General features: G+C 38.7%; 2 protein-coding genes across 7 annotated transcripts in view; one reads left to right on the top strand and one right to left on the bottom strand.

Annotated features, from left to right (window-relative positions):
* The window catches only part of LOC104662874 (histone PARylation factor 1), a 32,429-nt gene extending 15,966 nt beyond the window's left edge, over positions 1-16,463 (top strand). The window contains exons 4-8 of the mRNA XM_010364004.2: positions 814-912; positions 6,890-7,040; positions 10,851-10,938; positions 14,086-14,258; positions 16,235-16,463. Coding sequence (XP_010362306.1) covers positions 814-912; positions 6,890-7,040; positions 10,851-10,938; positions 14,086-14,258; positions 16,235-16,366 — 643 coding nt within the window. The 3' untranslated portion in view covers positions 16,367-16,463. The remainder of the gene's footprint in view (positions 1-813; positions 913-6,889; positions 7,041-10,850; positions 10,939-14,085; positions 14,259-16,234) is intronic.
* Positions 16,464-22,703: 6,240 nt separating this feature from the next.
* Positions 22,704-27,705, bottom strand: part of CLCN3 (chloride voltage-gated channel 3) — a 101,473-nt gene continuing 96,471 nt past the window's right edge. For 5 of the 6 annotated variants that reach the window (XM_010364010.2, XM_030918342.1, XM_030918345.1 and 2 more), the window contains one exon: positions 22,704-26,017. In XM_010364010.2, coding sequence (XP_010362312.1) covers positions 25,859-26,017 — 159 coding nt within the window. In that variant the 3' untranslated portion in view covers positions 22,704-25,858. The remainder of the gene's footprint in view (positions 26,018-27,705) is intronic. The other variant, XM_010364006.2, reaches the window with a different exon arrangement.

The raw sequence follows: 27,705 nt of genomic DNA, 5'->3' as shown, positions 1-27,705 counted from the left end.
TTATCATAGATATTCCTAAGAATCTTGGAGCTTAAAACTTTTGTTTCATTTAAAAAAAAAAAATGCCCTTATTAAAAAAAAAGGCCTCAACCTAGATCCTTGGGAGGGACCTGGCTTTCCTTTTTGAAAGATATTTTACTGAAGAGCTAAAAAATGACTAGTGTGGGGTTAGCAGATCAAATAATTTGAAGTAGACCATGCCGTATTTCTAGCACTACAATGTAATCATCTATTTGTGACAGAGAAAGGTAAAAAAGTATAATAATAGGATGATGTACCTATAATTTGAATAATTTTGAGCTATTGAAATGTCTTTGTAATTTTCACAGCTATTGTCCATTGTTTGAGGTTGTTACCTACTAAACTGAAAACATTTATTCCATATCTACTACATATACACCAGCAACAGTATAAATGTAAGCCTAACTTTGCAATATTTATAATACTGTAGTGATGGAATTTTTTAACATGTGGTATGTAAATGTGCAGATTTTATGCGTGTTGACAAAATAATTTTTCAGCTTGCAAAATGGGACTGCAATATTACATTTTTCACTTAAGCAATTTTTTACATCTCCTGTTGTTGCTTTCTAAAATGAATATGAATGCCATCTTTTATGACTGCAACTTGCCTTTTCCATTACAGACATTTTTGTTTGATGTAATCAATAAACTTTAGTGTGATTAAAAAAAAAAGGCCTCAAAAAAGGAAAAAAAAATAGGTGTAAATTGTTGTCTATAGACCTGAAATCCCACTTGCCTGATAATATAAATTAAGGGCAGCTAAATTTTTAATGTCTTTTGCTTACACAGGGATTCTCCTGATGAACTTCCTGTATATGTTGGTATAAATGAAGCAAAGAAAAATTGTATAATTGTTCCACATGGAGATAATGTATTTGCTGCAGTCAAGTAAGAATATTTTATTTCAATTTATCTTATATTTGTTTACCATGTTTATACTATATTAGTTCATTACAAAGGGGGTTTGAGGGGCAGGGTGCAGTGGCTCACAACTGTAATTCCAGCACTTTGGGAGGCTGAGGTGGGCAGATCGCTTAGGTCAGGGGTTCAAGACCAGCCTGGACAACATGGGGAAACCCCATCGCTACTCAAAATACAAAAATTAGCTGGGGGCATGGTGGCACACACCTGCAATCCCAGCTACTCAGGAGGCTGAGGCAGGAGGATCTCTTGAACACGGGAGGCAGAGGTTGCAGTGAGCCGAGATAGCGCCACTATATTCCAACCTGAGTGACAGAGTGAGACTCTCTCTCCATAAAAAACCAAGCAGATTTGAGGCAAGCCCATAATTGTAGATTTCTAGAGATAATTTCCATGACTTTTGCAGGTAGTCTTATCTATACTGTTATTTTGTCACTCTTCACCGAAAAATACACCTCTTATGTAACTATTTTACTTAAAGAAAATCATACTTGACCTCAGGTATTCCATGGCAGCATGAACAGTTTTGTTAGACGTCTGATTTTAAACGCTTGTTAGGAGTTCATTACTTGTGTACAGTTCAAACAGAAAGGCTTAATAAAGTAAAAAGAGGTGGTCATAAAATCCTTGGAAGGGTTGAGGGAGCAGGCTGAGCTTCCAGGAATGACAGTTGTGTGCCTCACAGTGGATTTTATGTCTCTGCCACCATCAGGAAGCTGGGAAATCGAGAACTGCTACCACAACGAGTGGCTCTCGGACCACATTATCTTTGGTTTAATCTGGGCCAGGTAAATGGATGCCCTACCCTTTGCCTCTCAGCTCGCCTGAGGCTAAGAACCAGGTGCTGGGTTCTCAGCTACAGCTGCTGCACAACCCTCAGATGCCTCTACAGCTGTGCTCACTGATGGAGATCATGGCAGCACAGCCTCTACCTGGTATCTCTTCTGCCTCAGAAATTTTAAAGTATTGCAGCTGCTTGGAAGAAGCTGGGTCCCATGTGGAGCCTGAGCTAAAGAGTAGTAAGGGAAATGCAGCAAACTTTCATGGGAAGTGGTTGGAATAGAGCTGAGTGTGCCAGTCTGCTATATCAGCCACAGACATGACTTGAAGCCATTTTACTTGTCAGCTGCTGTGTAGTTTGCATTGTAATGAAGAAAGCAAACTTTATCGCTTCAAATACAAGTAGATTATCTTTTCTTTGACCTCTTTTAGTCTCTTTCTTTGACTGTCTCTTTAAAGGGTTTTTGTTCCCTGGGATTTGATAATACAAATTTGCAGTAAAGCGAATTCAAACTAAATCAGCCTACTACAACCACTAGACTATGCTACGTTCATCCTGGTTTATCTACAGGGCAGCTACATTGTAGACGTCCAAAAATGTTCTTTCTTTTCTAATACCTCTCAGTTTCCTATAAAATGTTGCTTGGTATTTGTAATTTATAACTTCTTTTAAACTCTTCGGATTTATCATTCAATTTAAATTGGTGCCTTCTTTATTAGAAACTCTTGTTTTCTTGGTTATTGTCTGTGTCTTGCACTAGCATGTAAGTTCCACGTGGGCAGAGGGTTTGTTTTGTGCACAGTATCTGCCCCATAGTAGATGCTCCATAAATATTAATTCTATAAATACCTTGGCATGTAGAAACACCTAATTTTTTCAGGCTGGGCAACATAGTGAGACTGTCTCTTTTTATTTTGTTTTTTTTTTTTTTTTTTTTTTTTGAGGCGGAGTCTCGCTCTGTCGCCCAGACTGGAGTGCAGTGGCGCAATCTCGGCTCACTGCAAGCTCTGCCTCCCGGGTTCCCGCCATTCTCCTGCCTCAGCCTCCCGAGTAGCTGGGACTACAGGCGCCCGCCAGGTCGCCCGGCTAGTTTTTTGTATTTTTAGTAGAGACGGGGTTTCAGCATGTTAGCCAGGATGGTCTCGATCTCCTGACCTCGTGATCCGCCCGTCTCGGCCTCCCAAAGTGCTGGGATTACAGGCTTGAGCCACCGCGCCCGGCCGAGACTGTCTCTTTTTAAAAAACAAGCCTAACTTTTCATTTGTATTATTAGTCATGTTTGAATCTTTTTTAAAAAGAAAGATAACATAGTAGTGGTCATCTAACATAACCCAAGACTCTTCTGGTATCTTTTTTTTTTTTTTTTTTAAGCTAATTGGAGAACACAGACAATGAAAAAGAAAAAAAAAATACATGGGCGATAATATTTATAATTTAGGTGAAGATCAGAAAGTGAGTATTTGAGGAACTACCTCCAATAATTTATCTCAAAAACAGGGGTAAAAAGTTACTTGAGATATAACTATTTTAGTACTTCTAAGTATTATAACGGTTTTAGTTTTTTGGGTACCACCTCCTTAAATCAGCTAATCAGAACACTTGATTTCTTTATATATTTTAAAATTTATTTTTATGGCAGACTGAGTAAGGTCTTTCAAGGCATACCTTTGATCAACACATTTTTATTGTCTTTAGTTGTTATTAAATCTTGTGTCTGCAAGATTTAATAGTGACTAAAGAAATGCAAACTAAGCCAGCAAAGATTTTTTTTAAAGGTTCAAGAATGGTCATAACCAATGATGGTTAGGGTATAAGAACCCTTACTGATGTGTTAATTGGTAAAACTTTTGTAGAAAGCAGTTTGAAAAATGTTTACAAAACCATATTCTAAGATTTCTTGATAGGTGACATTGCCAGGTATTGTGTGAAGTACACATTTATACCCTTAACTTAGCAATTTCACTTCTAGCTATTTATTAAAGGGATTTTGGACTGGTACAGAAATATGTCTATTTATTACAGATTGTTTATCAAATGAAAAATTGGCAACATATCCAGCAATAGGGAAGATTAGGTAAATATAAACTATCCATATACTATAATACCTTGTTATTGATTTGTTGAATTTGTTATGAAGTGGGCAAATAATAATGTAGAATGATTCCATTTCATACTGTCTAATGCATATGGAAGTAAACATAATTTTTAAATATCCTTGAACAACAAAATTAGGAATTTTTTTTTCCTTCTGCCTTATTATTTTTCCTAAAATAGCTGAGGTAAATAGTTTTGACCTTGGATCAGGGACCCTTAGGGTCAAAACTATTTGTGATAATAAAATGTTATTTTTGCACCAATGGCACAAAGGTAATGGTGGATAATACTGTTGTCACCTTGGCAGGAATCAAGGTAGTGCCACCAAAGTAGCAGCAGTCGTTGCATTATTCACAGCAGGAACATGCAAATGTATTTAAAAATGTTTGTGATGGAGCCAGGCATGGTGGAAGCTACTCAGGATGTTGAGGTGGGAGCATTGCTCGAGCCCAGGAGTTCAAGCTCATCCTAAGCGACATAGCAAGACCCTGTGCCTGAGAAAAGTCAGTGATGGAGTATACATGTATTAGATGTCTGCCATTGAGTACATCTCTTTAACATTCTGTGATGAAATAGGAAATACATAGAAAGCATTTCTCATACTGAAGTACTGTGGTTTGTCTCAAGGGGGAAAAAAAGCCCTTGTGTGATTGAGTTTTGAGATGAACTTTTCCCCACTTTTAGAAAGAGTGACTCATTGACAAACTGGTTATTTGGGTGTAGATACTGGCAGTAATTCTCCCAAATGAACCAAAGAAAACAACTGACTGACTATATTTTTTGCCAGTGATAAAATTCTAGGTTTCAAATAAAAATTAGATTGAGAAACTTGTAATACTACTGAGCTCAATCGCTTTTTTTTTCACAATGTTATGTAATGGAGTGAATTTGATATATAAGTTTCAACACTTCCATCTGTATAACTTAGTGAACCACTATTTCCAAAGGGCTATTGCATGATGCCATATAACATGCATAGGTACAAATTCGTTTGTGTTAAATACATTCTAATGGGTTTAAAGTCACAGCACAAAATGTTCATGTTCATGGTTATGGCTTCAGTTGCACATTGCAGCTTATCTTTAAGCATCACACAGGAAAGTGTTAGAGTAGGTTTCGGTAGAGACAAAAACTTCCAGAGATAGTCATAATAATGTCATATGTATGGGAAGGCAGCTACCAAGTGCCTTCAATAGTGGCGGAGGTAAAAGAGGATATTCTATGTGGGCTTTGATGGATGCCTAAGAACTTACTAGAAAGAATGGGAAGAAGGATGCTTTAGGTAAGGGAGCAGTATGTGTGTGAAAGTGTGGAAATACATGGCACGGGGTACTTGAATGGCTATATGCCATGCCAGAGTGTTGAGGAAGACTGTAAAGATTGATTCACGTGGGGACTGATGTGATCAAATCCGCATTTTATGGTTGATATAAACATATCCTCTAGACATACAGCTGGTGATAATTGAAGGTAAGACTTAGTGTAACTGTGCTATAATCAGAAGTTACACTATGGCTTGGGTTTCTGTGACATTTTAATCTACCAGTTCTACTGGTAACTCTACTGGTTTAATCTACTAGCTCTCTCAACTTGGGTAAGTTGATTATCCTCTGTGCCTTTTTTTTTCCTGATAAGTACAATGAAGCTAAGACTAGCACCCACTGTCAATGTTCTAACCCCTTGATAACAGTGTTGTAGGGAATACCAGAAACTCTCAGATGTTGGCAGTGAATAGAAGTGAGTTTCTCCCTAGGAGTTGTTACTCCCTCAGCTTTCTTCCTGGGAGTCTGGCACACCCTTCCCGCTCTTCATTTTACTCCTGACCTTTTACATTGATGGCAAAAATCTTAACCTGTTTATGATAAGATATAAAATTATTTCCATAAGTGGCATTAACATGCTGTATATTCACATACTTTTGAAAACTACTTTGGCTTATGCTTTTGTATAAGCTTACAAAGTAGCTTTGCTTTCCTTTTACGTTTTCTAAATTTTTCTTAACACAAACTTCAACATTAAAAAAAAAAACCTATTGACCTTAAGTGTTATAATAGTGTCCTCTGTCTCTTTAAAAATGGAAAAGGAAAAAAAAAAGGCCGGGCGCAGTTGCTCACGCCTGTAATCCCAGCACTTTGGCAGGCCAAGGCAGATGGATAACCTGAGGTCAGGAGTTCGGGACCAGCCTGGCCAACATGGTGAAACCCTGTCTCCACTAAAAACACAAAAATTAGTTGGGCGTGGTGGCATGCACCTGTAATCCCAGCTACCTAGGAGGCTGAGGTAAGAGAATCATTTGAACCCAGGAGGCGGAGGTTGCAGTGAGCTGAGACCCTGCCATTGCACTCCAGCCTGGGTAACAGGAATGAAACACCATCTCAAAAAAAAAAAAAATTTTTTCTTTTTTTTTGAGACAGTCTTAGGCTGAAGTGCAGTGGCACTATCTCGGCTGACTGATTGGCTGCAACCTCCGCCTCCCAGGTTCAAGTGGTTCTCCTGGCCCAGCCTCCCGAGTAGCTGTGAATACAGGTGTGCGCCACCATGCCTGGCTAATTTTTGTATTTTTAGTGGAGACAGCATTTTCCTATGTTGGCCAGGCTGGTCCCCAACTCCTGACCTTGAGTGATCCGCCCACTTTGGCCTCCCAAAGTGCTGGGGTTATAGGCATGAGCCACCACGCCCAGGTCCCTGAAAACTTTTTTTGATATCTTTTTTTTCTGTTAGGTCAGACTTCTCCAAAGTAGTATGCCATATCTTAGTATCAAGTGATACAATTTAAAACTTGACTAATCTAAGCTTTGTAAATATCCCTTATTCTTTTATTGTAGACATTAGAGTACTAATATAAATGTGAATCATATTTGCTCTTTCTGTGACTGGCAATTTTTTATGAATATTGCTTTTCTCTTATTTGACCAAAGCTATGAGGGATTTTGAGAGAAGTGTTGGTAATTATTCTGTGGACTTATTCTTGCATGGAATTTGACATTTTTAACTTGGCTAAACTTCCAAAGGTCTTTGTACTTAGTGCAGTGACCTGCCACATAATGAGGACGTTTACTTCTTTTTCAGATTATTTTTGACGAAAAAACTTAAAGAAGTAACAGATAAAAAGAAAATCAGTCTCTTGAAAAACATAGATGAGAAACTCACAGAAGCAGCCAGAGAATTGGGGTACTCGCTTGAACAGAGAACCATGAAGATGAAACAGAGAGATAAGAAAGTATGACTTCAGCCTGTTGGTCTCTGTTTTGTTATAGTGGATTTTTTTCCCCTCTTGATTCCTTCCCATCTCTACTTTCCCCTTCTATTCCTAGCCCTGTCATAAGAGCTGGATGCTGTCCCTCAGGGGTGCTAGGAGGATGGCACTGAAACGGGGGTCAGATGGCTGCTTTGGGTTGGCACACTGAATTGCACAACTGGTGATAACACTGCTGTGGTATGCCAGTATTTACCACTCTTTTAATCTTGTTTATCAGTTAATCACTTCATAAAGTTAAGTGATAGCTGCTTTGTACATAATGAAATTTACATACATTTTCTCCAGTAAATGTGTTATATAAGCAGTGCTTCTTTCTTTTTCCTTATTAATCCTATCATTTCCTTTTGCGTCTCTCCTAATGTCTGTAGTGTGAGGGGAGTGTTTTGTAAAGGAGCAAATACTTCTTAGTGTTGGATTCTTTTGGTTTTTCAGCTGTAGATTTCAGAGTAAGTTAATGACAAGCTGGAAGATTTCTGGTTTGGAGTAAATGAGAATTCTATAGGAGTTTGTTCTTATGGCCTCTGGTGAAGAAAAACATTTGTCACTGGAATGAGGGCTCCCAGGTCTCCTCCAGCCTCTCACCGTTTGTCTGCCTTTGCTAGGTTCATCTGAATGTTCTAAGCTAAATGGAGAACTTGTTATTCCTTAATAAACTAGCACTGGTAATGTAGTACCTTAGTGTATTTAGGTTTTAAATCCTACTTCAGTTCCTTCTCTGATCTTGATTCAGCTTGCAAGGGTGATATTCTGATAACCTCTAGGCACTCTTTAGTCCTATAGACTGGAAAGTTCCTTAAAACGTACATTTTAATGAAACCCATTACAACATGGCATTTTAAAAATTAAGGTTTTATATTGCTCTTCACCTTTCTAGTTATCGTAGGAAGCTTCTTCCACTTTGTGACTGGGAGGAAGGGTAGTTGTAACCTAGTTAATGTATTCCTAATTTGTTTTGACTAAAGTCTGAGCATCCATACACATAATAGCTGTTAGCAAATTATTTAATCAGTCTTTTTTTATTTTTCTACCACAAGCTATACTTGATTTCAGAGGAGATTTTAATTCTTCCCCATAAATAAGATATGATTGAGTTTGAAATTTATTAGATATTTTTGTCCTAGACCCCTCCCCCATGAAGTTTCATTTTAGTATTTGTTTTTTATACAAAACAGCTGGTAAAAACAAAGACAAAAAAGAACTTACAAGACAATCATGTTTTTAACCCTCCCCTGTTGATGATTATGCTTTCAAACCCTTTTCTGTTAGATGTAAGGTCGTTCTTTTATTGTTTTTGTGAGCGCTTCATTGAATTCATATTTTTCTACTGAAGAATTCAATTCCACTAGTATATGTGAGTTAGTGGCTTTGTTCTTCTGTGTGAGTGTAAGAATATATCCATTCTAGTATGATACAGCACTGTGCAGCACACTAGAAATCAGTGTTTTTATACTGACAGTAACTTAGAGTGTACTTTGGAATGCAGTCTTTATGAGTTATATCATTTGACTCCCTACAACAAATCTGCAAAGTTGGAATTATCCTGTTTTATAGATGAGTAAATTGAAGGTTATAGAGGTTTTGTGTCTTGTCCAAAATCTTAAATGACACATTGTAAAACCCAACTTCATATTTTCCATATTTAGCATTCTTTCCACCCCATCTTCTTACTAACTGTCTCTCTGCCACTTCACCTTTTCCGTACCTAGATTTCTTCATAAGGAACATTGGTTAAATGATGCTTAAAATGATGGTGTGGCACTCCATCCACCTGTGATCCGATGCTTCAGGATGCCACCCACCCCATACGGTTTTTCTAAATTTGTAATCTTATTCTTCTTAATTTCTTAATAAAATTATGATTCTGTTGACTTCTTAATTGATACCTCTTTATGGACAATTAGTACAGGTAATCATCTGTGAAAAATCTGAACATATACCGTCATTCTTACTGTGTGCTGGGCAGCCTGAGTTGGCAACTATAGCACTGCTCTCTTTTTCTTTCATTATCACTGCTTTATGTCCTGCTTTTTACACTTATGAATATGGTATGTTTATCATTTCATATTACCAATTTAAGATCTACCTCATAATTTTGAGTGGCTGCAGACTACTGTGCTTAGGTGTTCAAAGTCTGGGTTGCTTAAGATTTTTCACAAATACAGTCCTGCCATAGATATCCTTTTATACCTTTAGTCTCTTACTTATCTGGTTATTTTTTTAGAAGAAATTCCTAGACATAGTATTGCCAGGTCCAAAGTAGTTCGTGTGTGTGTATGTGTGTGTGTGTGTATGTGTGTTTATAGTTTTTCTTTGCTTGTTTCTCATTTTGTGGGGTTTTCTTTAGTCTTTTTAGTTTTTTCCATGCTGGTAGGTGTAAAATTTTGCACTGTTTTAATTAAAATTTCTTTAATTATAAAGGACATTAAATACTTTTCACTTCTCTGTTGGCCGTTGTATTTTTTTTTTTTTAACTGCCTGAACTCTGCCCATTTCTCTATCAGGGTTAGAATTAGTCTTTTTCTTACATGTGTTCTAATTTGGATGTTAGTGTTTTCCTTGGTTAGACTCTCTTATAGTTTAAAGACATTAATTTTTATCTACTGTTACATTTTACAGATATATTTTATCAGTTAGTCTTGTGTACTTGATTTCACTGGATAGACTTTTTGTTTTTATATAGTTAACTCTTCTCTATCACAAAATTATTTTTTTAAATTTACCTTCTAGTAGTTTTATGGTTTTATTTTTACATTTAATTCTGAAATCTAGCTGCAGATTATCTCGATAGAAAGATTAAGATAGAAGACAATTACTTCATTTTTTTCCCAAGTGGTAAGCAGTTCTCTGATAACTTCCTTTGAATAATCTACCCTTTCTGGCAGCTTAATAAAGGATAATGAAAAAAGCAAGAGACTGGGAGAATAGGAAGATGAGAGAGAAAAAAGCTTTACGATATAGAGACTTAGGTGAGAGGCCTTTAAAACTGGAGTTTGGTTTTTGGGTTGTGTCCTTCCTCTGCCTTGGAAACTTTTCACTGAATTGCACAAAGAAGTGGAATATTTGTAGAAATGTTTTGCTAAGGAAAGACCTAAAAATAATGCCACTAACATGAGCTACAGGAAGAATGGAAACTGGAAGGGTTATGATGGTAGTTGTAGTTGGGCCTGTTTTTGTCTTTGAAGACTACCACTTAATGAAAGCTCACTGGTTATGTGATTTGCCTCCATAAAGGACACCACAAACCTAGAAGCTGCCCTACTTTTGGGAAGTTTGCAAACAAGCCTAACTATTCCAGGTAAAAATAGGGGGGTCTGAATTTGGCAGGATGGATGAGAGGAGTCCTGTCCTATCATGTCTTCTTGCTGACAAAAACTGTTTCTTACTCTTTTTCTTTTAGACCCAGGTTCCTCTGTGCCTTCTACCAAGAAGGTACTTTGACCTTAGAGGAAACCGATATTTTGGCTTGCCTTCTAGGATGTATTGAGTTCTTCCTTAACAAATCAGGATGCAGACTTCCAAGTGACTGGCACAATTAAGAAAAGCCAAGTATTTCACAGTTCTGTGGTTACTTCAAGTGTTTAACTTTTAGCTACTTTTCAAGAAAAAAATAGTGTTAAATTTTTACCCTGGAGTTCAAATTTACTGAAATAAAATGTCATTGAATGTTACAATTTGGCAGAAATGTTGAGGGTTATGTATTTGGGTTTTTTTTTTTTTTTTTTTTTGATGTCTATTTACCATGATTGCATTTTATTCTTTTCTTTAACGTAGGTTGTGACAAAGACCTTTCATGGTGCAGGCTTGGTTGTTCCAGTAGATAAAAATGATGTTGGGTACCGAGAGCTCCCTGAAACAGATGGTAATGTATTTTGTATGTAAACATGTGCATATATGTTAATGCATGTGGAGGAAGGTTTTGCTTATATTGGGAAGAAGGTATGTCCACATACCTTTTGTGACACAGTCACTAGACCTTAGTAATAAAGAGTAAGCTTAGGTTTTAGAGTCCATCATTCCTGAATTAAAACCAAGTTTGTAGCTGTGTGGCCTTGAACAAATTACTTAATCCTGTGAAACCTTGTCTTTTTCATCTGTAAAAATGAAGTTAATCGTATGCACTTCATAAAGGAATTTGGGGCGTAAACAAGTATTAAGATATTTAGCAAAATGCTTGCCTCAGTGCTCAAAATTTGGTAGTTATTTTAAGAATTTAAAGAATTTTAACCGGTTGTCTACTTTCTGGGAACTGTTTCCGAACCTTTGATGTTACAGTCAACTTGCAAAACAGTAATTATTGAAATTGTGTGTGTTTTTATGGTTCTTTGTGAACATTTTTTCATCTGCATATAAAAATGATTTAGCTTTCAGAAGCCCAAGATCCTGAACTACTTCATCTATAAGTATAAAAACACTTTCAAAATGGACCACTGCACATAACGTAGTTATTGCTGCACCGAACATCCAGAATTAAAATTGCTTCTCAACTCTTTTCCCCTCGTCTCCATTCCCTTATTGTGAACAGCCCTTCTGGTATTCCTTTATTGATCATCCTCTTCTGGGAGGGTAAAACTTAAAGGGAAATCAAACTTAGCACCTTCTCAAGGAACCACGTATTCCTGCCTAACGCACTTATTTGGCCACCTGTTTTTCAGAACAGAGCTAGCCTTGGTAGTTACCAGTCTCTGGGGCTGTGACCTGGACATCTGCATTTAAACCAGTTCTCTAAAGCAGTTCTTCTCAAACTTTACTGTGTAGCGTCTCCAGCCAGTAGATGGAGATGTCTTCGATGGCAGCTATTCATATGGACCTGTTTTCTCTGTACCCCCTGCCTCTTAGAGGAGTGTCATAGGGAAGATGAATGTGGCTGAGCTGTCCAGTGTGATGCCCACTGAGTGCCTCACATGTGGCGACTGCAACAAAATTTGTAACTTGTATTTATTTATTTTTTATTTTATTTTTGTGTGTGTGTGCGTGACAGGGTCTCACTTTGTCACCCAGGATGGAGCACAGTGGTGCAATTATCCTATCTCGGCCTCCCGAGTAGCTGGGACTACAGGTGTGCACCATCATGCCTGGCTAATTGGTGTTTTTTTTGTTTTGTTTTGTTTTGTTTTGTGCTGCAGAGACAGGGTCTCACTCTGTTGCCCATGCTGGTCTCGAACTCCTGGGCTCATGTGATCGACCCACCTCGGCTTCCCAAAGTGTTGGGATTATAGGTGTGAGCCACTGTACCTGGCCTGTAATTTTGTATAATTTTAATTAGTTTAAGTTTGTAAATTAAAATAGGATTAAATATTTGTTACATTTATTATATGTTGACGTAATACTACTTTGGAAATATGGATTAAATAAAATATCTTAATTTCACCTGTTTTTTTGTTATTTTTTTTTAACTACTCCTCCTGCCCCACCTGTTTCTTTTTTCATGTGGATACTGGAAAAAATGTGTAGCCCACATTGTATCTCTCTTAGACAGGCTGATCTGTCCCATATCTCCTCTTTGAAGCCAGAGGCAATTAGTCTCTGATGGGACCAGTGTGGGCCCTAGCTACTGGTCAGCCTTCTGCTTCTACACTAAGTCATCTTCTCTTCATGTCTCTCCTTAGAGAGAGCTTTAAAAAGCATGATTACTGCCTCTTTTGGGAAAGGTTGAACACATTTGTTGTAGAGATGGGCAGTCTCTAAAACTTTTGGGGTGATGGATGTTAAATTGTAGTGCCCGGGAGTAAAGCCTGTTACCCTACTGTAGTTGTGGTTCTGGGGTTTTATATCCAAGTCTAATATTCTAGCCATTAGATCCTTCTATATTTAATTAGTTTTGAAGTGTTGCAAAACATAAAAGTCAAGGACCTAATCTTCTTGCCCTGGCCTAGTGTCGTTTGCCAGGAGGTATAACTGTTTGTTAACGTCACAATGATGAGCAAATCACAACTAAGTTTATTCTTAACCCTTTGAAGCTTCTCACAATAACGCTTTTCTTCTTTCTTTTCTTTCTTTCTCCTCTTTGTCGTCTTTCTCCTCTTTCTCATCTTTCCTCTCTTCTTTTTTCACTCTTGTCGACCAGGCTGGAGTGCAGTGACAGGGTCTCAGCTCACTGGAACCTCTGCCTCCCGGGTTCAAGCGATTCCCCTGCCTCAGCCTCCTGAGTAGCTGGGAATACAGGCACCCGCCACCACGCCCAGCTAATTTTTGTATTTTTAGTAGAGAAAGAGTTTCAACCATGTTGATCAGGCTGGTCTTGAACTCCTGACCTCAAGTGATCTACCTGCCTTGGCTTCCCCAAGTGTTGGGATTACAGGTGTGAGCCACCGCGGCCAGCTGAGGGCACTGGTTTTCATACTTGGTTTTCTGACTGTAGAGTGCATACTACTATCCGAAGTAAGAAGAGCTGCCTGCCTAATTTGCCAGCTCCTGGACTAGTCTGCTGAAAAGTTATGTAAACTCTACTCATGGAATAGACTTTTTAAAAAATCATGACTGTAGCCCGGGTGCGGTGGCTCACACCTGTAATCCCAGCACTTTGGGAGGCTGAGGCAGCAGCTCATGAGGTCAAGAGACTGAGACCATCCTGACCAACATGGTGAAACCCTGTCTCTACTGAAAATACAGAAATTAGCCAGGTGTGGTGGCATGCACCTGTAGTCCCAGCTACTTGGGAGGCTGAGGCAGGAGAATTGCTTGAACCTGGAAGGCAGAGGTTGCAGTGAGTCAAGATTGTGCCACTGCACTCCAGCCTGGCGAGTTCATGACTGGAACTAAATCCTGTGAAATAATCGCTAACAAAGAAATGCTAGTTAACCTGTTTTTAAGCTTGAATCCTAAGTAGAAAAATTACCAAATTGCCATTCTAAATTAAAGTGCTGCAGATTACTACCCAAGGTGGCACAAAATATACTAGTATAAAAAGTCTTAAGAGGAAAAACCCTCTTTATAGTCTGTTTACCTTTGACAACTGATTCATTTTCTAACTGTGTAGATAATCTTTTATATTGTTGATTTCTTTCAGCTGACCTCAAGAGAATTTGCAAGGCAATAGTTGAGGCTGCAAGTGACGAGGAGAGACTAAAAGCTTTTGCTCCCATTCAGGAAATGATGACTTTTGTGCAATTTGCTAATGATGAATGTGATTATGGCATGGGGCTTGAATTGGGAATGGACCTCTTTTGCTATGGCTCACATGTGAGTAAAAAAACCCTCCACCTGCTACCCACTGCCACACCTCCCTCCTGTCCTTGCGACATACATCCACACGTGAATACATGCACATTTATACCCCCAAATTCCAGCAGAGGTAAGGTAGGGATTCAGCTTGTATTTCAAAATGAAGGTTTTAAAGTGATTTTTTAAAAAGTAGATGTCCAAAAAATGTTTCAAATTCATCTTATATTCTGGCAAAGGTGAATAACCAAGATTATTTGCATTCACGCTTACATTAAAGTGAATTTACTTATTAGACACATTATAGGGACATGCCTTCTTGCTGTGTGTGTACGTTTGGGGCTAGGTATGGGGGTGTGTGCACACACCTTAGGCTCCATTTCGTTTCCATTGTGGTAGGGATATTTGTTATTGTGCTTAAATTCTTAGATGAAAAATACACTTTAAATTAGTTAAGCTTTATAAGAGATACTGTTTTACCATTAACTAATTGCTCATTAAATAAGAACATTTTACTTAATACCTAAACCAGTGCTTACTCAACCATAGTTGCCTGAAGGTCAAAGAGGCAATAAGGTGTAGCGGGCATGTCATGTTTCTGGGGCCAGATTGGCTGTAAATCATGTCTTCCCAGTGTGTAAGATTGGGCAAGCTTTCCAACACCTTTGTATCTGTTTCTTTACCTGTAAGGTATGTCTGCACAAGTGCACAAGTGCACACCCATCCGCAGATCATTTAATTCTCATTTAACCTGCTTTGTAACCAAGTCATAGAGAGGCAAAGCATCTTGCCCAGGTTCACACAAGCAGTCTGGTTCCAGAGTCAGTGCCTAAATCAGTGCAGTAATTCCCAGACTGTAAAATGCATGTGACTCACCTGCAGACACTGTTAAAATGCACTCTTATCGGTAGGTCCGGGATGAGATCTGAGACTGCCATCCTCCCAGGTGACAGTCACGCTGCTGCTCTACAGACCACACTGAGAGGAGCAAAACTAAACCAGTAGCTCCAGCTTTAGCATGCATCAGCGTCACTGGGAAGGCTTGTCCAAACGCACACTGGCGCTCTCCCCACCCTCCGCAAGTTTGATTGAGTTCTAGGGTGGGTCCTGAGAATTTGCATTTCCAACAAGTTACCAAGTGATGTTGATGCTCCTGGTCAGGGGTGTACATTTTGAGAACCCTGCTATAAACCATATTATACTACTTTTCTTTGCCCACCTCATAGATAGTTATCAGTAAAACTAATCAAAATGTTTAACAGCCAGAATGACAGTCATTGACCAGTCCAAATAGTACTTGACCTAGAGAGGCCCTAGCCATAAAAAAGTAGAGCCATAAGATGTGAACCAGTGAATAGCAAACTCGATTGTTGTGAGAATGAAATAACGTGTATGAGTTATAAAAAGGTTTAGCACAGTACTTACCACATGTTAGGGCTAAATGTTTATTATGATCAGCAAAAAGGTGGTATATGTAGATAATAGCAGTAATCTAAAATCTTTTGATAAGCCTAAGGCAGTGACTCTTAACAGGGATTGGGAGGCGGTACATGTTGGGGATGGGGGAGAGAAGGAATTTGAGGATAAACGGCAATATGATCTGAAAACTCACTTTCAGCATAGCTATTCTTACAGAATTAATTAGGGAAAAGAAAGCTTAAACTTTTGACTGGGAATACACCAGAGAGAATAAAAAGTATTTGTGGGCATTGTTTGGGGTGAGAAAAAGTTGATAAAACCTGAGGGAATAAGGAAGCTCAGATTTAATTTGGTTTTCTTAATTTTCAAGATATGCCATTAGTCATCTGGAGCAGCAAGACTGCCTCTTCGAGTGCCAGGCGCCCGTCCTTCAATCATGTTCACTAACCACTTGAAGGTGTCGCTAAAATGGTTTTGGAAGCAGCCTTTGTTAAACAAGTGCTTTGTTGATATATTTTCTGCTACTTATTAGGATATCTGCTGTATTCTCTGCTTAATGTTATATTTTTATTTTTCAGTATTTTCATAAAGTTGCTGGCCAGCTGTTACCTCTTGCGTATAATCTGTTGAAGAGGAATCTGTTTGCAGAAATTATTGAGGATCATCTGGCAAACAGAAGTAAAGAGAACATAGACCAACTTGCTGCATGAGTAAGGTGGCTTTGATTGGTGTACAGTATTTCAAAGGACCTAGTATTAAACTTGTGATTTTTAAGGAATACAAAAAATAAACATTTACTAAAATCGTGTATAAGGTTCTTCTGCCTGGTTTTCCTTGTTTAATATGCAAACAAATGGCAGTCAAATCATCTAAATGGTGACCCTAATCACATTTTGGAGGACAACTAAAGTCACCCTCTGATATGTCACAGGAAACCACTGTCTAATGCCTGTGGCTAACTAGACCATCCTTACAGAGTCCTGTTCCAATATTTATCATATGGGCAACTAAGAATATTTCTTCTGAGTCTTGAGTTAATAGCTGTAACTTTAAGGATTGGGTTTATGGTGGGTGAGGAGGGGAACAAGAGGAAACTTAGAAGGAAACTCATGACACTGTGATCAACACTCTTCCCAGGGTGCCTGACCCCGACCTACCCAAACTGCATTTTGGGTTACAGTAGTTCCAGGTGACTCCCAGCAAGTAGTCCAGTTATCCCATCATGTATATTATTTTAAATCTTCTTGACTCAGTCATTTACTAATATAGCCTAGTATATTGATACATAGTATATAGTTTTAGTATAAGATAGTAATCAGTATACCATTACTTTAAAGTTTTTCATTGCAAATGATTTCACTGAATTTTTAGTACGAATCTGTGGATAGCTGTGTTTTACTAGATCCAGATTTTCCTTCAACCTGGAGATATGTCCTTCACCTTAAAAGTAGAGGGCAGGGCCGGGCGCGGTGGTTCACGTCTGTAATCCCAGCACTTTGGGAGGCTGAGGTGGGCCGATTCCCTGAGGTCTGAAGTTCATGACCAGCCCAGCTAACATGGTGAAACCCTATCTCTACTAAATATACAAAATTAGCTGGGTGTGGCGGTGCATGCCTGTAGTCCCAGCTACTTGGGAGGCTGAGGCAGGAGAATAGCTTGAACTCGGGAGGTGGAGGTTGCAGTAAGCCAAGATTGCACCATTGCACTCGGCCTGGGCAACAAGAGCGAGACTCTGTCTCAAAAAAAAAAAAAAAAAAAAAAAAAGGTAGAGGGCAGACAGTGAAATGCAGAATAGCAAACTTCCTGGATGGGGCTGAGGAGCGTATAAGCTTTTTTCCCCTTTCTATGAAGTTCAAAATGAAAAACCACCGTCCCCCCCACCCCAGGCCATCTAGTTAAACCTCCACATTGTGTAAGATTGACATGATTTACTCAAATAACTTCTTGCCTAGCCAGTAGTTCTCCAAAGTTCTTACTGTCAGCTGTCCCCTTAAAATATATTTGAGGTACTTTTTTTTATATAAGGGTATGAGTAGACTATTAAAAGACAACACTTAGAATTTTAAATATAAGTAGCATTCCTCATCTTCCCAGTTAGGCTGCAAGCTTCTTAAGGGCATATATTTTATGGATGTATATCCCCCTCAGTAACGCAAACCTTTGGAATTGCACTTACTGAATAAAATGACCCTGTCACATGTTCTTAAGTGCCAGATAGAATCAAACTGGCAAGAGCTGGGAAACTGATAAGACGCCTGGGAGTTAAAGATTCTTGACTTCTCAGACAAAAGGTCTGCTGGGGTCAAAAATCTCTGCCACAACCAAAATCTGTTCCTTTCTGCCAATGGCTCATGCTGCCTTTGGAGGCAGGTAAGATGCTTTCTTCAAGGTAGGTATATTTTGTATAATATCTTAACCAAAATGAAACTGAAAAGATCTTCAGCTTCCCTCTCATAACCGCAGGAACTTCTACAGCTCTAATGGGGAGGTCGCAGGTTTGAAGGAACTGCCATTTTAGTTAGGTAAGTAGCTCCAGGCCCCGGAACCATCTGAACTATTAACTTGTTTTATATTAAAACATTACAGTTACAGTTGGCTCACACATTTTATTAGAAAAGATGACCAAATCACACTGGTCTTAAATAATTTTAGGCCATACATTTTAAATAAAATGTTAGAAGTTCAAGCTTTTTTCCTCAGATTTCTTTAGTTTCCAAGGGGCTCAACTATTTCTAAATACTGCCCCTAATGTTAACACACTTAAAAAATATCCAAATTCATGTATCCCATTAAATATTTGTTTAACTAAAAATATTTTGTCACTTGGTGATCCAACAGTCTCAACTGTGTAGTGTGTAAGATTTTTTTTTATTTGCCTTGTCAGCAATATGGATTCCAGAAGGATTTCTTATCAAGGAACAAATGAAAGGGGACAAAAAAGGTGAATCGGCTTTTCATCCATTCCTCACAGAAACCTAACATGAATGTGTATCTTCAGGAAGCTGGGCATATCAGAGCCAAGATAGAAATTAGACATAAACTCTAAGAATATGGTGGTTATAATTCAGATGATACAGTTGTGAATGGGGGTTCCTGAAGACAGTAACAAGAAATGCGGATTTCCAGTCTCAAACTCCAACCAGTTGTGTCAGAGGGCTACTAACCTGTTTTCAGGAGGTACTGATCTTCCAACTACTGAACGTTTTTCATTCAAGAGCAAGCTCCCTACAGAAGATACAAAACTGTATCTTTTTCCTTCACTAAAGGTGTAGTCCACTTAAACCTAGTTTACTAAAGATTACGTACCTAGGATCTGGTCACTCAATGGCTATAGTAGCTTCCAAATGGCATCTATATACCTCTGTTCTCTGAGAACAGTTTAAGTGCCTAGGCTTTTTCATGAATGAAGAACTTTGATCCAATCAGGATTTAACAGAAAAGCATTACCAGTTCAAATTTAGCTAAGCTCACCTCTCGGAGTTCAATAATGGAGTTTCTATATAACCTCTCAAACATGTATGTAGGATGATAACACCCAAGGAAAAATGAAAGCTACAAAACAGATTGCTATGAACTACTCTGCAGTGTCCTAAGACCTTTGCATTACCTCAAACACTGACCTTACCAGCTTGATGGCATTCTGTCCAAACTATTCCTATCATAATTAATTTTAATGTCTGGCTGGACATGGTGGCTCACACCTGTAATCCCAGCACTTTGGGAGGCCAAGGTGGGCAGATAGCTTAAGGCCAGGATTTCGAGACCAGCTTGGGCAACATGGTGAAACTCTGTCTCTACACAAAATACAAAAGATTAGCCAGGCATGGTGGTGCACACCTGTGGTCCCAGCTACTCAGGAGGCTAAGGTGGGAGGATTGCTTGAGTCCAGGAGGCAGAGGTTACAGTGAGCCGAGATCGTGCCACTGCACTCCAGCCTGGGTGATGTACGTATGTATATATATATATATATATATATATATATATATGTAGGTGATCCCTACAATACTCTAACCTCGACTTACTCTTTCAGTGATCTAGATTAGGGACTGACTAACTAGAAACTAGTACCTTCTCAGTACCAATGAAAACCTCCCAAATCTCAACCTCAAGCATCCTACTGTCTTAACATCATCATTCATCCTTCCGTCTCTTTCCCTCTAGTGATTTTTAAACACGACAGTCCCCTACAGTTCACAAATATAACCACTTTTTTCATTCTTCATCCACTCCATTCCTGATTCTCTTTACCAAGCCTTTAGATTCTACTCCCCATCATTACAATCACTCCCTACATCCTCCACTCCACTGCCCTTCTCTCCATTTGTTGTATGTATCTGTTAACCTTAAGCCAGGTTTTAAAAACTGCCTATTCCTTACCAGAGTCTGCTCAGTACCAGGTGGCTGGAGAAAAAACACAACCATGGCAGCTTGTGTTATTTTAACCTCAAGTTGGCCACGCTGGATGCCCATCGATCCTACTTTCTCATCTCTCAGTCCCCAAACCCAACTCCCATCCTCAGTGTATTTCACTGAGAAAATAGAAGCAACCAAAATAACTTCAACAGAATCCCACTGCCTTACCAACTACCCCGTATACTCTGCCTTTCCTCCTTTCTATAAAGGTTGAATGTGTGTCCAAGACCCCATCCTCCCTTGCTTGCTTAAGGGCCTATTTTTCCTCTCAAACATTCCTATCATTAACAGAAAGGCTATAATTTCCTGCATCTTAAAATCTGATTGTTCTCAGATTAACTTTCCCTGTCAAACTATCAATAGCAGAAGAAGCTATAATATCCAGCATCTTACAACTATCACGCATTACTTTCCTGGAAACCTCACAGGAAGAATTGCAATCGTCTTCTTCCATCTCTGTTGGACCCACTGCTTTCAGGCTTTGGCTTGCCACCACCGTGCTGAACCTGCTCTGGGGAAGCTATCAGTTCTCTCTACATTGGTGCATTTTGAGCCCTCATTTATTTCACCTATCAGCAACACGTGACAGTTAATCATCGCTCCTTGAAACTATTAAAATATTCATTTGGTTTAGGGGACTACCCTTCTTGAGACAGGGTCTTGCTCTGTCACCCAGGATGGAGTGCAGTAGTACCATCATAGCTCACTGCAGCCTCCAATTCCTGTGCTCAAGCGATCCTCCTGCCTTAGCCTCCTAAGTAGCCAGGACTACAGGCATGTGCTACCATGCCCAACTCATTTTTATTTTTTAATTTTTTGTAGAGACCTGGTCTGTGTTTCCCAGGCTAGTCATGAACTCCTGGGCTCAAATGATCCTGCCCAGCCTTGGCCTCCTGAAGTGCTAGATTTACAGGCCTCAGCTACCACACCCAGCTTATTTTTAAATAAATCCACCAGTGGAATACCCTTCTTTGAATGTCACTACTCGCAACCCAACCTCACTGGCGGCTCCCTCATTTGCTGGCTCACCTCCCCAAATCTAAACATAAGCATGCTTCAGTCCTTGTACCTCTTCTCTGTCTGCACTCAATCCATGATACTCTCCTGTCTCAGGATGATGCTGCCCGTGTAGCTCTCAGGCTGGGCCTTTCTCCGGAACTCGAGTCTGATACATGCTAATGCCTATGTGATACCCCCACTTGGAAGTCTAAAAGACACTTAACACAATGTCTAAAACCAAAATTTCTCTGCACACAACACCCCAGCCCCAATCTATTCTTAAGTCTTTCCCAACTCAGCCAGTGGTCATTCCATTGTTCTGTCATTACTCAGCCAAAAACTTTGCAGACATCCTTGACTCCTCACTTACCACACTCTACATCCAACCCATTCACAAGTCCTGTCTATTCTACCTTCAACATGTCTAGAATCCAACCACTTTCAGCACCTCCACCAGCTTCAATCAGGTTCAGATCTCTACTATATCTCACCTGAATTATTCCAAGAATCTTCTAGCTGGTCTCCTGCTTCCACCTCTACCGCTTTATAGTCTATTCCCAACAAAGGAGTCCGAGGGATCATTTTAAGTCAGATTATGTGACTTTTCTGCCTCATTGGCTTCTCATTTTATTTAGAATAAAAATCAAACACCTACACTCCCAACCTATTTCCTTATCACTTTCTTCCCTCTCATCCCTCTCCAGCTAGTGACCCACTCAGTGTTCCTTGAACCTGGCAGGAGAATCCTTGTATATAGCATTTTCCATTTTCTCTTCTTACATTTTTTTCTCGCAGATAATGTACTTCTCTTTCTGTAGGTTTCTGTTCAAATGCTTCCTTATCCCCGAGGCTTTCCCTGATCACCCTCTATAAAAATGGGGTGGGTGCACACAGGCACACACCTTCACTTTTTGTCCATTAGAAAAACTATTACCATGAGGATGCTTGACCGATTTTGCATATTCTTAACAGTGTGCAGCACATAAAAATCATTTTTTAAAAATTGCTGAACTAATCCATATGTATCACCATCTGACATATTATAGATTTCTCTTCCTGCCGGAATGAAAACTTCAAGAACATAGAATAGTGCCTGGCGCCCAGTAATTGTTAAGTAAATACTCAGAGAATATAAATGATCTACTCTGAACTTTTAGTGTGTTCCTTTTTACTAAAAGCTTAATAGTAAAAGACCACATCTTACTCAAAGGTTGTTACTTACCACCCTCTTTTGGCAGTTCTATTAGCAAATGTCCAAGGTGATTTTTTAAAGACATGTAAATAAATTGTTTTACCTCTTTTCATGCAAATAGCATAATTTTTCTTGCAAAAAGAAAAAAAATCACTTTTGAAAGTGAGCTGAAATGATCAGTTTTCTGTAGATCTGCAGCTTTCACTGACAAACAGGGGCACTAAACCACTGCTGGTGGTATGAACATCCTGCTGTCAATCCAGCATCTATCTACACTTCTATTGCTCCTTGCTTGCAAAGTGTAGAAATGCTTTGTAACCTGAGAGAAGCATTATAATTATTACCTTTTTGGGGCTCCCTGTGCCAGGCGTATCGGCCTACACTGCATAGGGCAGCAGTGAAGAGGGAGGGCTGTTACAGATATAATTAAAGGCCAAACCACACATTGTCATATAGATTTTAATAGATTTTCTGATTAACTCATCACAGTAATCATTTTTACTGTAATGATATGCAGCTTTACTACACTAGTATAAATAAAAACAGATAAATACAGCTCTAGGTAACATCACAGATTAACAAACTAAGCATTCTTTGTGAACCAAAACTGAAAACAATTATTAAGAAGAAGAGATGCTGACACACTTGCCCATTCTCATCATACCTTCTCAAAAAGGGTATTCAAATAAGGCGCTACACTTATTATATTGGTAAATTAATTTGCCAATTAGCCAGGCACAACAATTTCATGGTCTCCACTATTTCATCATTTGGTTGAAAAGGAGACACACCTCAATGTATGAAAAGGAAAATGGAGCAGATAACACCAAAGAAAACCACTGAATGCATTAAAAATACGGCACTTTTCCTGTATTTTAGCAGTAAGACACGCTAGGGATAGAAATACGCCAAAAAAGAAAATTAATGCTTTAATTAATATCCACTCTGAAATGTCAGTCTCTGAAGCAAGATGGGCAATGAAAGGAGGAGCAGAAATAAAAGAGAGAAATATGGAAAATAAACTCCATGTGAAGTTTTATGAAGCTATCTGCAAAGAAACCGATTTCTCCTTTGAAGGCTTGTAACTCGAGACAATAAATTATCCAGCAGCCATGCTGAGGAGTTCATAGTCTAGCAATACCTTGCACAGAGGCAAATACACTTAAGACAAGTTGGAGATATACAGAACTATCATTTAGAAATGATTTTAGTCTGGATGGCCCAAGAAACTTTGAAAGGGCTATGAAGAAAACCTGAAGTCTATCAAAGGAGGGAAGTAGTAAGGACTAATCTTAGGCAGACAGCACAGCTAAGGATGTTCCCCAAAATCCTGAACATTTTGCTCAACTTTCAATCCTCATGATTATATGGCTTCATGATCTTATAAGTCTTCAGGACCTTACAGATCTTAATAGGTATATTGTAATTAAGAACTAGGAAGTGAAGAATCACTTTCAAAATGTAAAAACAGCTCATTGCCAGTTGTGTTCCAGAAAATGTCTGTCTGAGCCAGGCGCAGTGGCTCAAGCCTGTAATTCCACCACTCTGGGAGGCTTACGCAGGCAGACTGCTTGAGCTGAGGAGTTGAGACCAGCCTGGGCGACACGGCAAAACCCCATCTCTACTAAAAATACAAAAAAAAGTAGCTGGGCATGGTGGTGCATGCCTGTAGTCCCAGCTACTTGGGTGGCTGAGGCGGGAGGATCACTTGAGCCCAGGTGGTCAACTCTGCAGTGAGCCAAGACCATGACCCACTGCACTCCAGCCAAAGAAAAGACAAAAATAAAATGTCTGCTTGCAAAAACTTCATTTTCCTATCAAAAATGCATAATTACTGAATATTTAGGCCAGTCCTTTGAGTAAACTGCCTTTGCCAATTGTGAATTAAGACTGTGATTAAAACAGACAATTCCAAGAACAAAAATCCCAAATATACTCCAGTGCATTTTAACTCATCCTGCAAAAAATGTCCAAACCATCATTGACCACTTCAAATATGGATGTCACCTAGCTCGAGACTCAAAGGTTATTTTCATATTAAAATTTTAACTGCTATCTTTGCAATTCTACTGTTTTCAAATTTTTTGTTTGATTTTTTTTTTTTTTTTAAAGAAGGTAAACACTAACTTTTGGTTTTATTCTCCAAAGTAATGTAGTTTTTTCAGTTTTCCAGTTAATGTAGTTTTTCAACTTTCCAGTTAATGTAGTTTTTCAACTTTCCAGTTAATGGGTCAAAATGGACAGGTCAGAAGACATAATCCGGAGGATGGCAGTGAAAGATCAGAGAAAGGTTTATGTACACACTGGATCACAGAGAGAGAACCACAACCTCTTTTTAAACCTTTGTTCCCACTGTAAACTTTGTTCATATCTCCATATTTGTAAGTCTGAGTTATTCTATAAAAATCACATTAAAAAGGTAAAATTACTTAAGTGCAATATTAACTGATCTGTATTTTATAAATTTTAATCCATAAAAATATAAATAAGAATGGTAAATTTTTAAATGTATTTTTAAGAAAAAAAATATACATTTAGTGCAAGTTATGAATTACATTTCTTCTTCAGTGTCAGCCATGTGATACCTTGAGAAAAGAAAAGAATGACTGATCTAATTTCAATTTTAAAAATTCCAGTGTTTTAACATGCAATTAATACCCGATACAGCTTAAACAGAATACTTCCTTCTCTTTACTGTCAAAGCAGCAGCATTTTGTTTAATTATGCTGAACAGCACTTGTATATCATAGTAGTTTTAGAAATAGAAAATTTGCATAAGACCAGGTCACATTATCCATAAAGTCTGAGAGGAAAACAAAAAAGAAAACTGTTTATCCTTTAAAACCAAGCTTCATTGTTTTCGGTTTTGAGCCACATGGCACACAATGAGAGACTTCGTTCACGCTTCCTTCGAGATTTTACCTGTTTGATCAACCTTTGTTGTGGTGCATGTGTACTGTTCCAAGCGTTTAGTGATGGTACAAACTACATGGTTAATGGCACAAGAAACACTCCCTTCTTGTGATGAAACCTCAGTAAAATCACAGTACATCTCAATATGAGAAAGGACTGCTTCAAAAGGGCACACCGATTTAAAGAGGCTTTGTTACAGCTCAGGAGAGAGAGGGAGAGAGAAATAAAGGCTCTTCTGGAATGTAGAAAGGTAATGCTTAACTATACAATTCATGAATTAAACAGAACAGTTTTGATTTAAAAAAAAGGGCAAGACCTTGCAGTTTTATAGATGGCTCAATTCAAAGTAATCCCTCCAGAAATAGGGACTGATAATGTGTCTTTGCAATGTTGGAGCAACAGGCCAGGTGCTCGAGGACTCTGCTGTCATCTCTGTTGAGGTGCAAGCCTGCACTATCAGGCACATCCCCAGCTGAATGCATCCAGTGCAGAACAATAGGAGTTGATAAGGCTGCTTTCTGTTAGGCGGGAAATACCTCACTCCTTTCCTTCTCTCTCCTTTCCCTCCCCAAACAACTCCTCCATTCCACCAGCATTATTTGCAAACCACGTTGCAAAAACCCGGCTTTTATATTTCCTTTCTTTTTTTGTAAAGGAGGAAAAAAAAGTAGACGACTCCCTCGGGTTAAAGAGTTGTGCTATTCAACAAATAAACTTCCTCTTCTGTTTCTTCTCTCTCCTCATCTATGAGATTCAGTTGAACATTATTGAAGCGGGGTCTTGGTTTGCCGTCTGGGCCATATGCCGGAGGATATCTTTTTTTGTTATAATGCCAAGGAGGCGCCTGAAAGGAATAACAGAAGACTCCCATGAAATAAAAGGGAAAATAAAAGCAGAAGCTAAATCTATAGCTAAATCCATTTTGTTGACAGGAATAGAGCAAAGCAAGCAGCCTGATTTTGTATTTCCAAAAAGTACTTTATTGGTAAAGGTATTAAAATTATCCAGCAACCATCCTTTGGTATAAAAAGTTACTATGGTCACTAATAGTATGACAGCCTTTCCACTGAGAGTCTGAGGACTGCATGCCTCAGTGAAGCACAGCTATTTTGATTAATGTATGCCAACAAAAAAGTAACAAAAAATGGATGGCTGTATGAATACAAAATGATACTGATCCCATTTGAGAAGGAAAATTGATTGCCATCACATTAAGAAAGCAAAAATGATGACCAAATCCTCTCAATACTTTCTCTATTTATTTATTTATTTATTTACTGAGACAGAGTCTCGATCTGTAGCCCAGGCTGAAGTGCAGTGGCACAATCTCAGCTCACTGCAACCTCCGCCTCCCGGGTCCCGGTTCAAGCAATTCTCCTGCCTCAGCCTCCCAAGTAGCTGGGATTACAGGCACGTGCCACCATGCCCCACTTATTTTCAGTAATGACAGGGTTTCACCATGTTGGCCAGACTGGTCTTGAACTCCTGACCCTGTGATCCATCCGGCTCGGCCTCCCAAAGTGCTGGGATTACAGGCAGTAAGCCACTGCGCCTGGCCACTTTCCCTTTTTTTAACCAAAATTAACCAATTTTTCAAAGATAATTTAAGGATTGCCCACTTGTATCAGAATCTTCATGAAAGCACATACTATTGAGATAAAATGTATATAAAATGGTCAACACAGAACATCAATCCCAAACATCAGAGCCCCAAGAACAAAGCTATAAAAGAACCCAAGTTTCTAGGACACTTATCAGTGTTTTCCTTTTTTTGATTTAGGCCAGAAAAGTTACGATACAGTGCTTTTATGAAAGTCTTAGTTGTTAATGCTTACATTAAAAGATAGGTGAAAAATCAGAAAGCAGTCCTAAAAGATTATTACAGGTGAAGCAGAAAGCGGAATGAATGAGTTGCTACGATAATATTCTGGTTAGTAGTTTTTAAAAAAAGGATGCATGAAACACTTGTGAAATATTAGCATACAACAGGAATACATAATCAGTTGTGCAATTAAGCAAACTGGGACAAGTTTCATATAGGTATGACAATTGCAGGGCGAAATAATTTCAGGCATTAATTGCTAAAGCCAGACACTTTTTATGTTATGCAGTAAGATAATTCAAATTTGTAGTCATGAAACCACTAGGACATAAAGCCAGTTAAAATGAATGCATTTGACTCTAAAAGCTGCTTATAGCATTCTAGAAACATCATACAAAAGGGACACACACATAATCTAGGTACAATTCACTAATGAGATGGCAGGACACACACTGTGACTTTGAAGATATGCAGGGTATAGCAGAAAAAGAACTAATGCTATGATCACAAATAATATACACATTACACTCTAGGTAGTGTGCCCATTAAAAAATCAATTTAACTGAAAGCAATTCTAATTGCTAAGCTCCTTTAAAATCCTTTAGGAGCTTAGATTTACCATAGGACTACCACAAGATCAGAAAACATTAAAAAAAAAAGGGGGGGGGGGCTTGGGGGATGGGTCAGACATTTTTAACCAGTCAGGAGTC

This window comes from Rhinopithecus roxellana, chromosome 2 (assembly GCF_007565055.1).
Source record: "Rhinopithecus roxellana isolate Shanxi Qingling chromosome 2, ASM756505v1, whole genome shotgun sequence".
In the NCBI taxonomy this organism is placed as follows: domain Eukaryota; kingdom Metazoa; phylum Chordata; class Mammalia; order Primates; family Cercopithecidae; genus Rhinopithecus; species Rhinopithecus roxellana.
The sequence above is the reverse complement of the archived record's forward strand: the minus strand, read 5'-3'. Positions and strand labels throughout refer to the sequence as shown.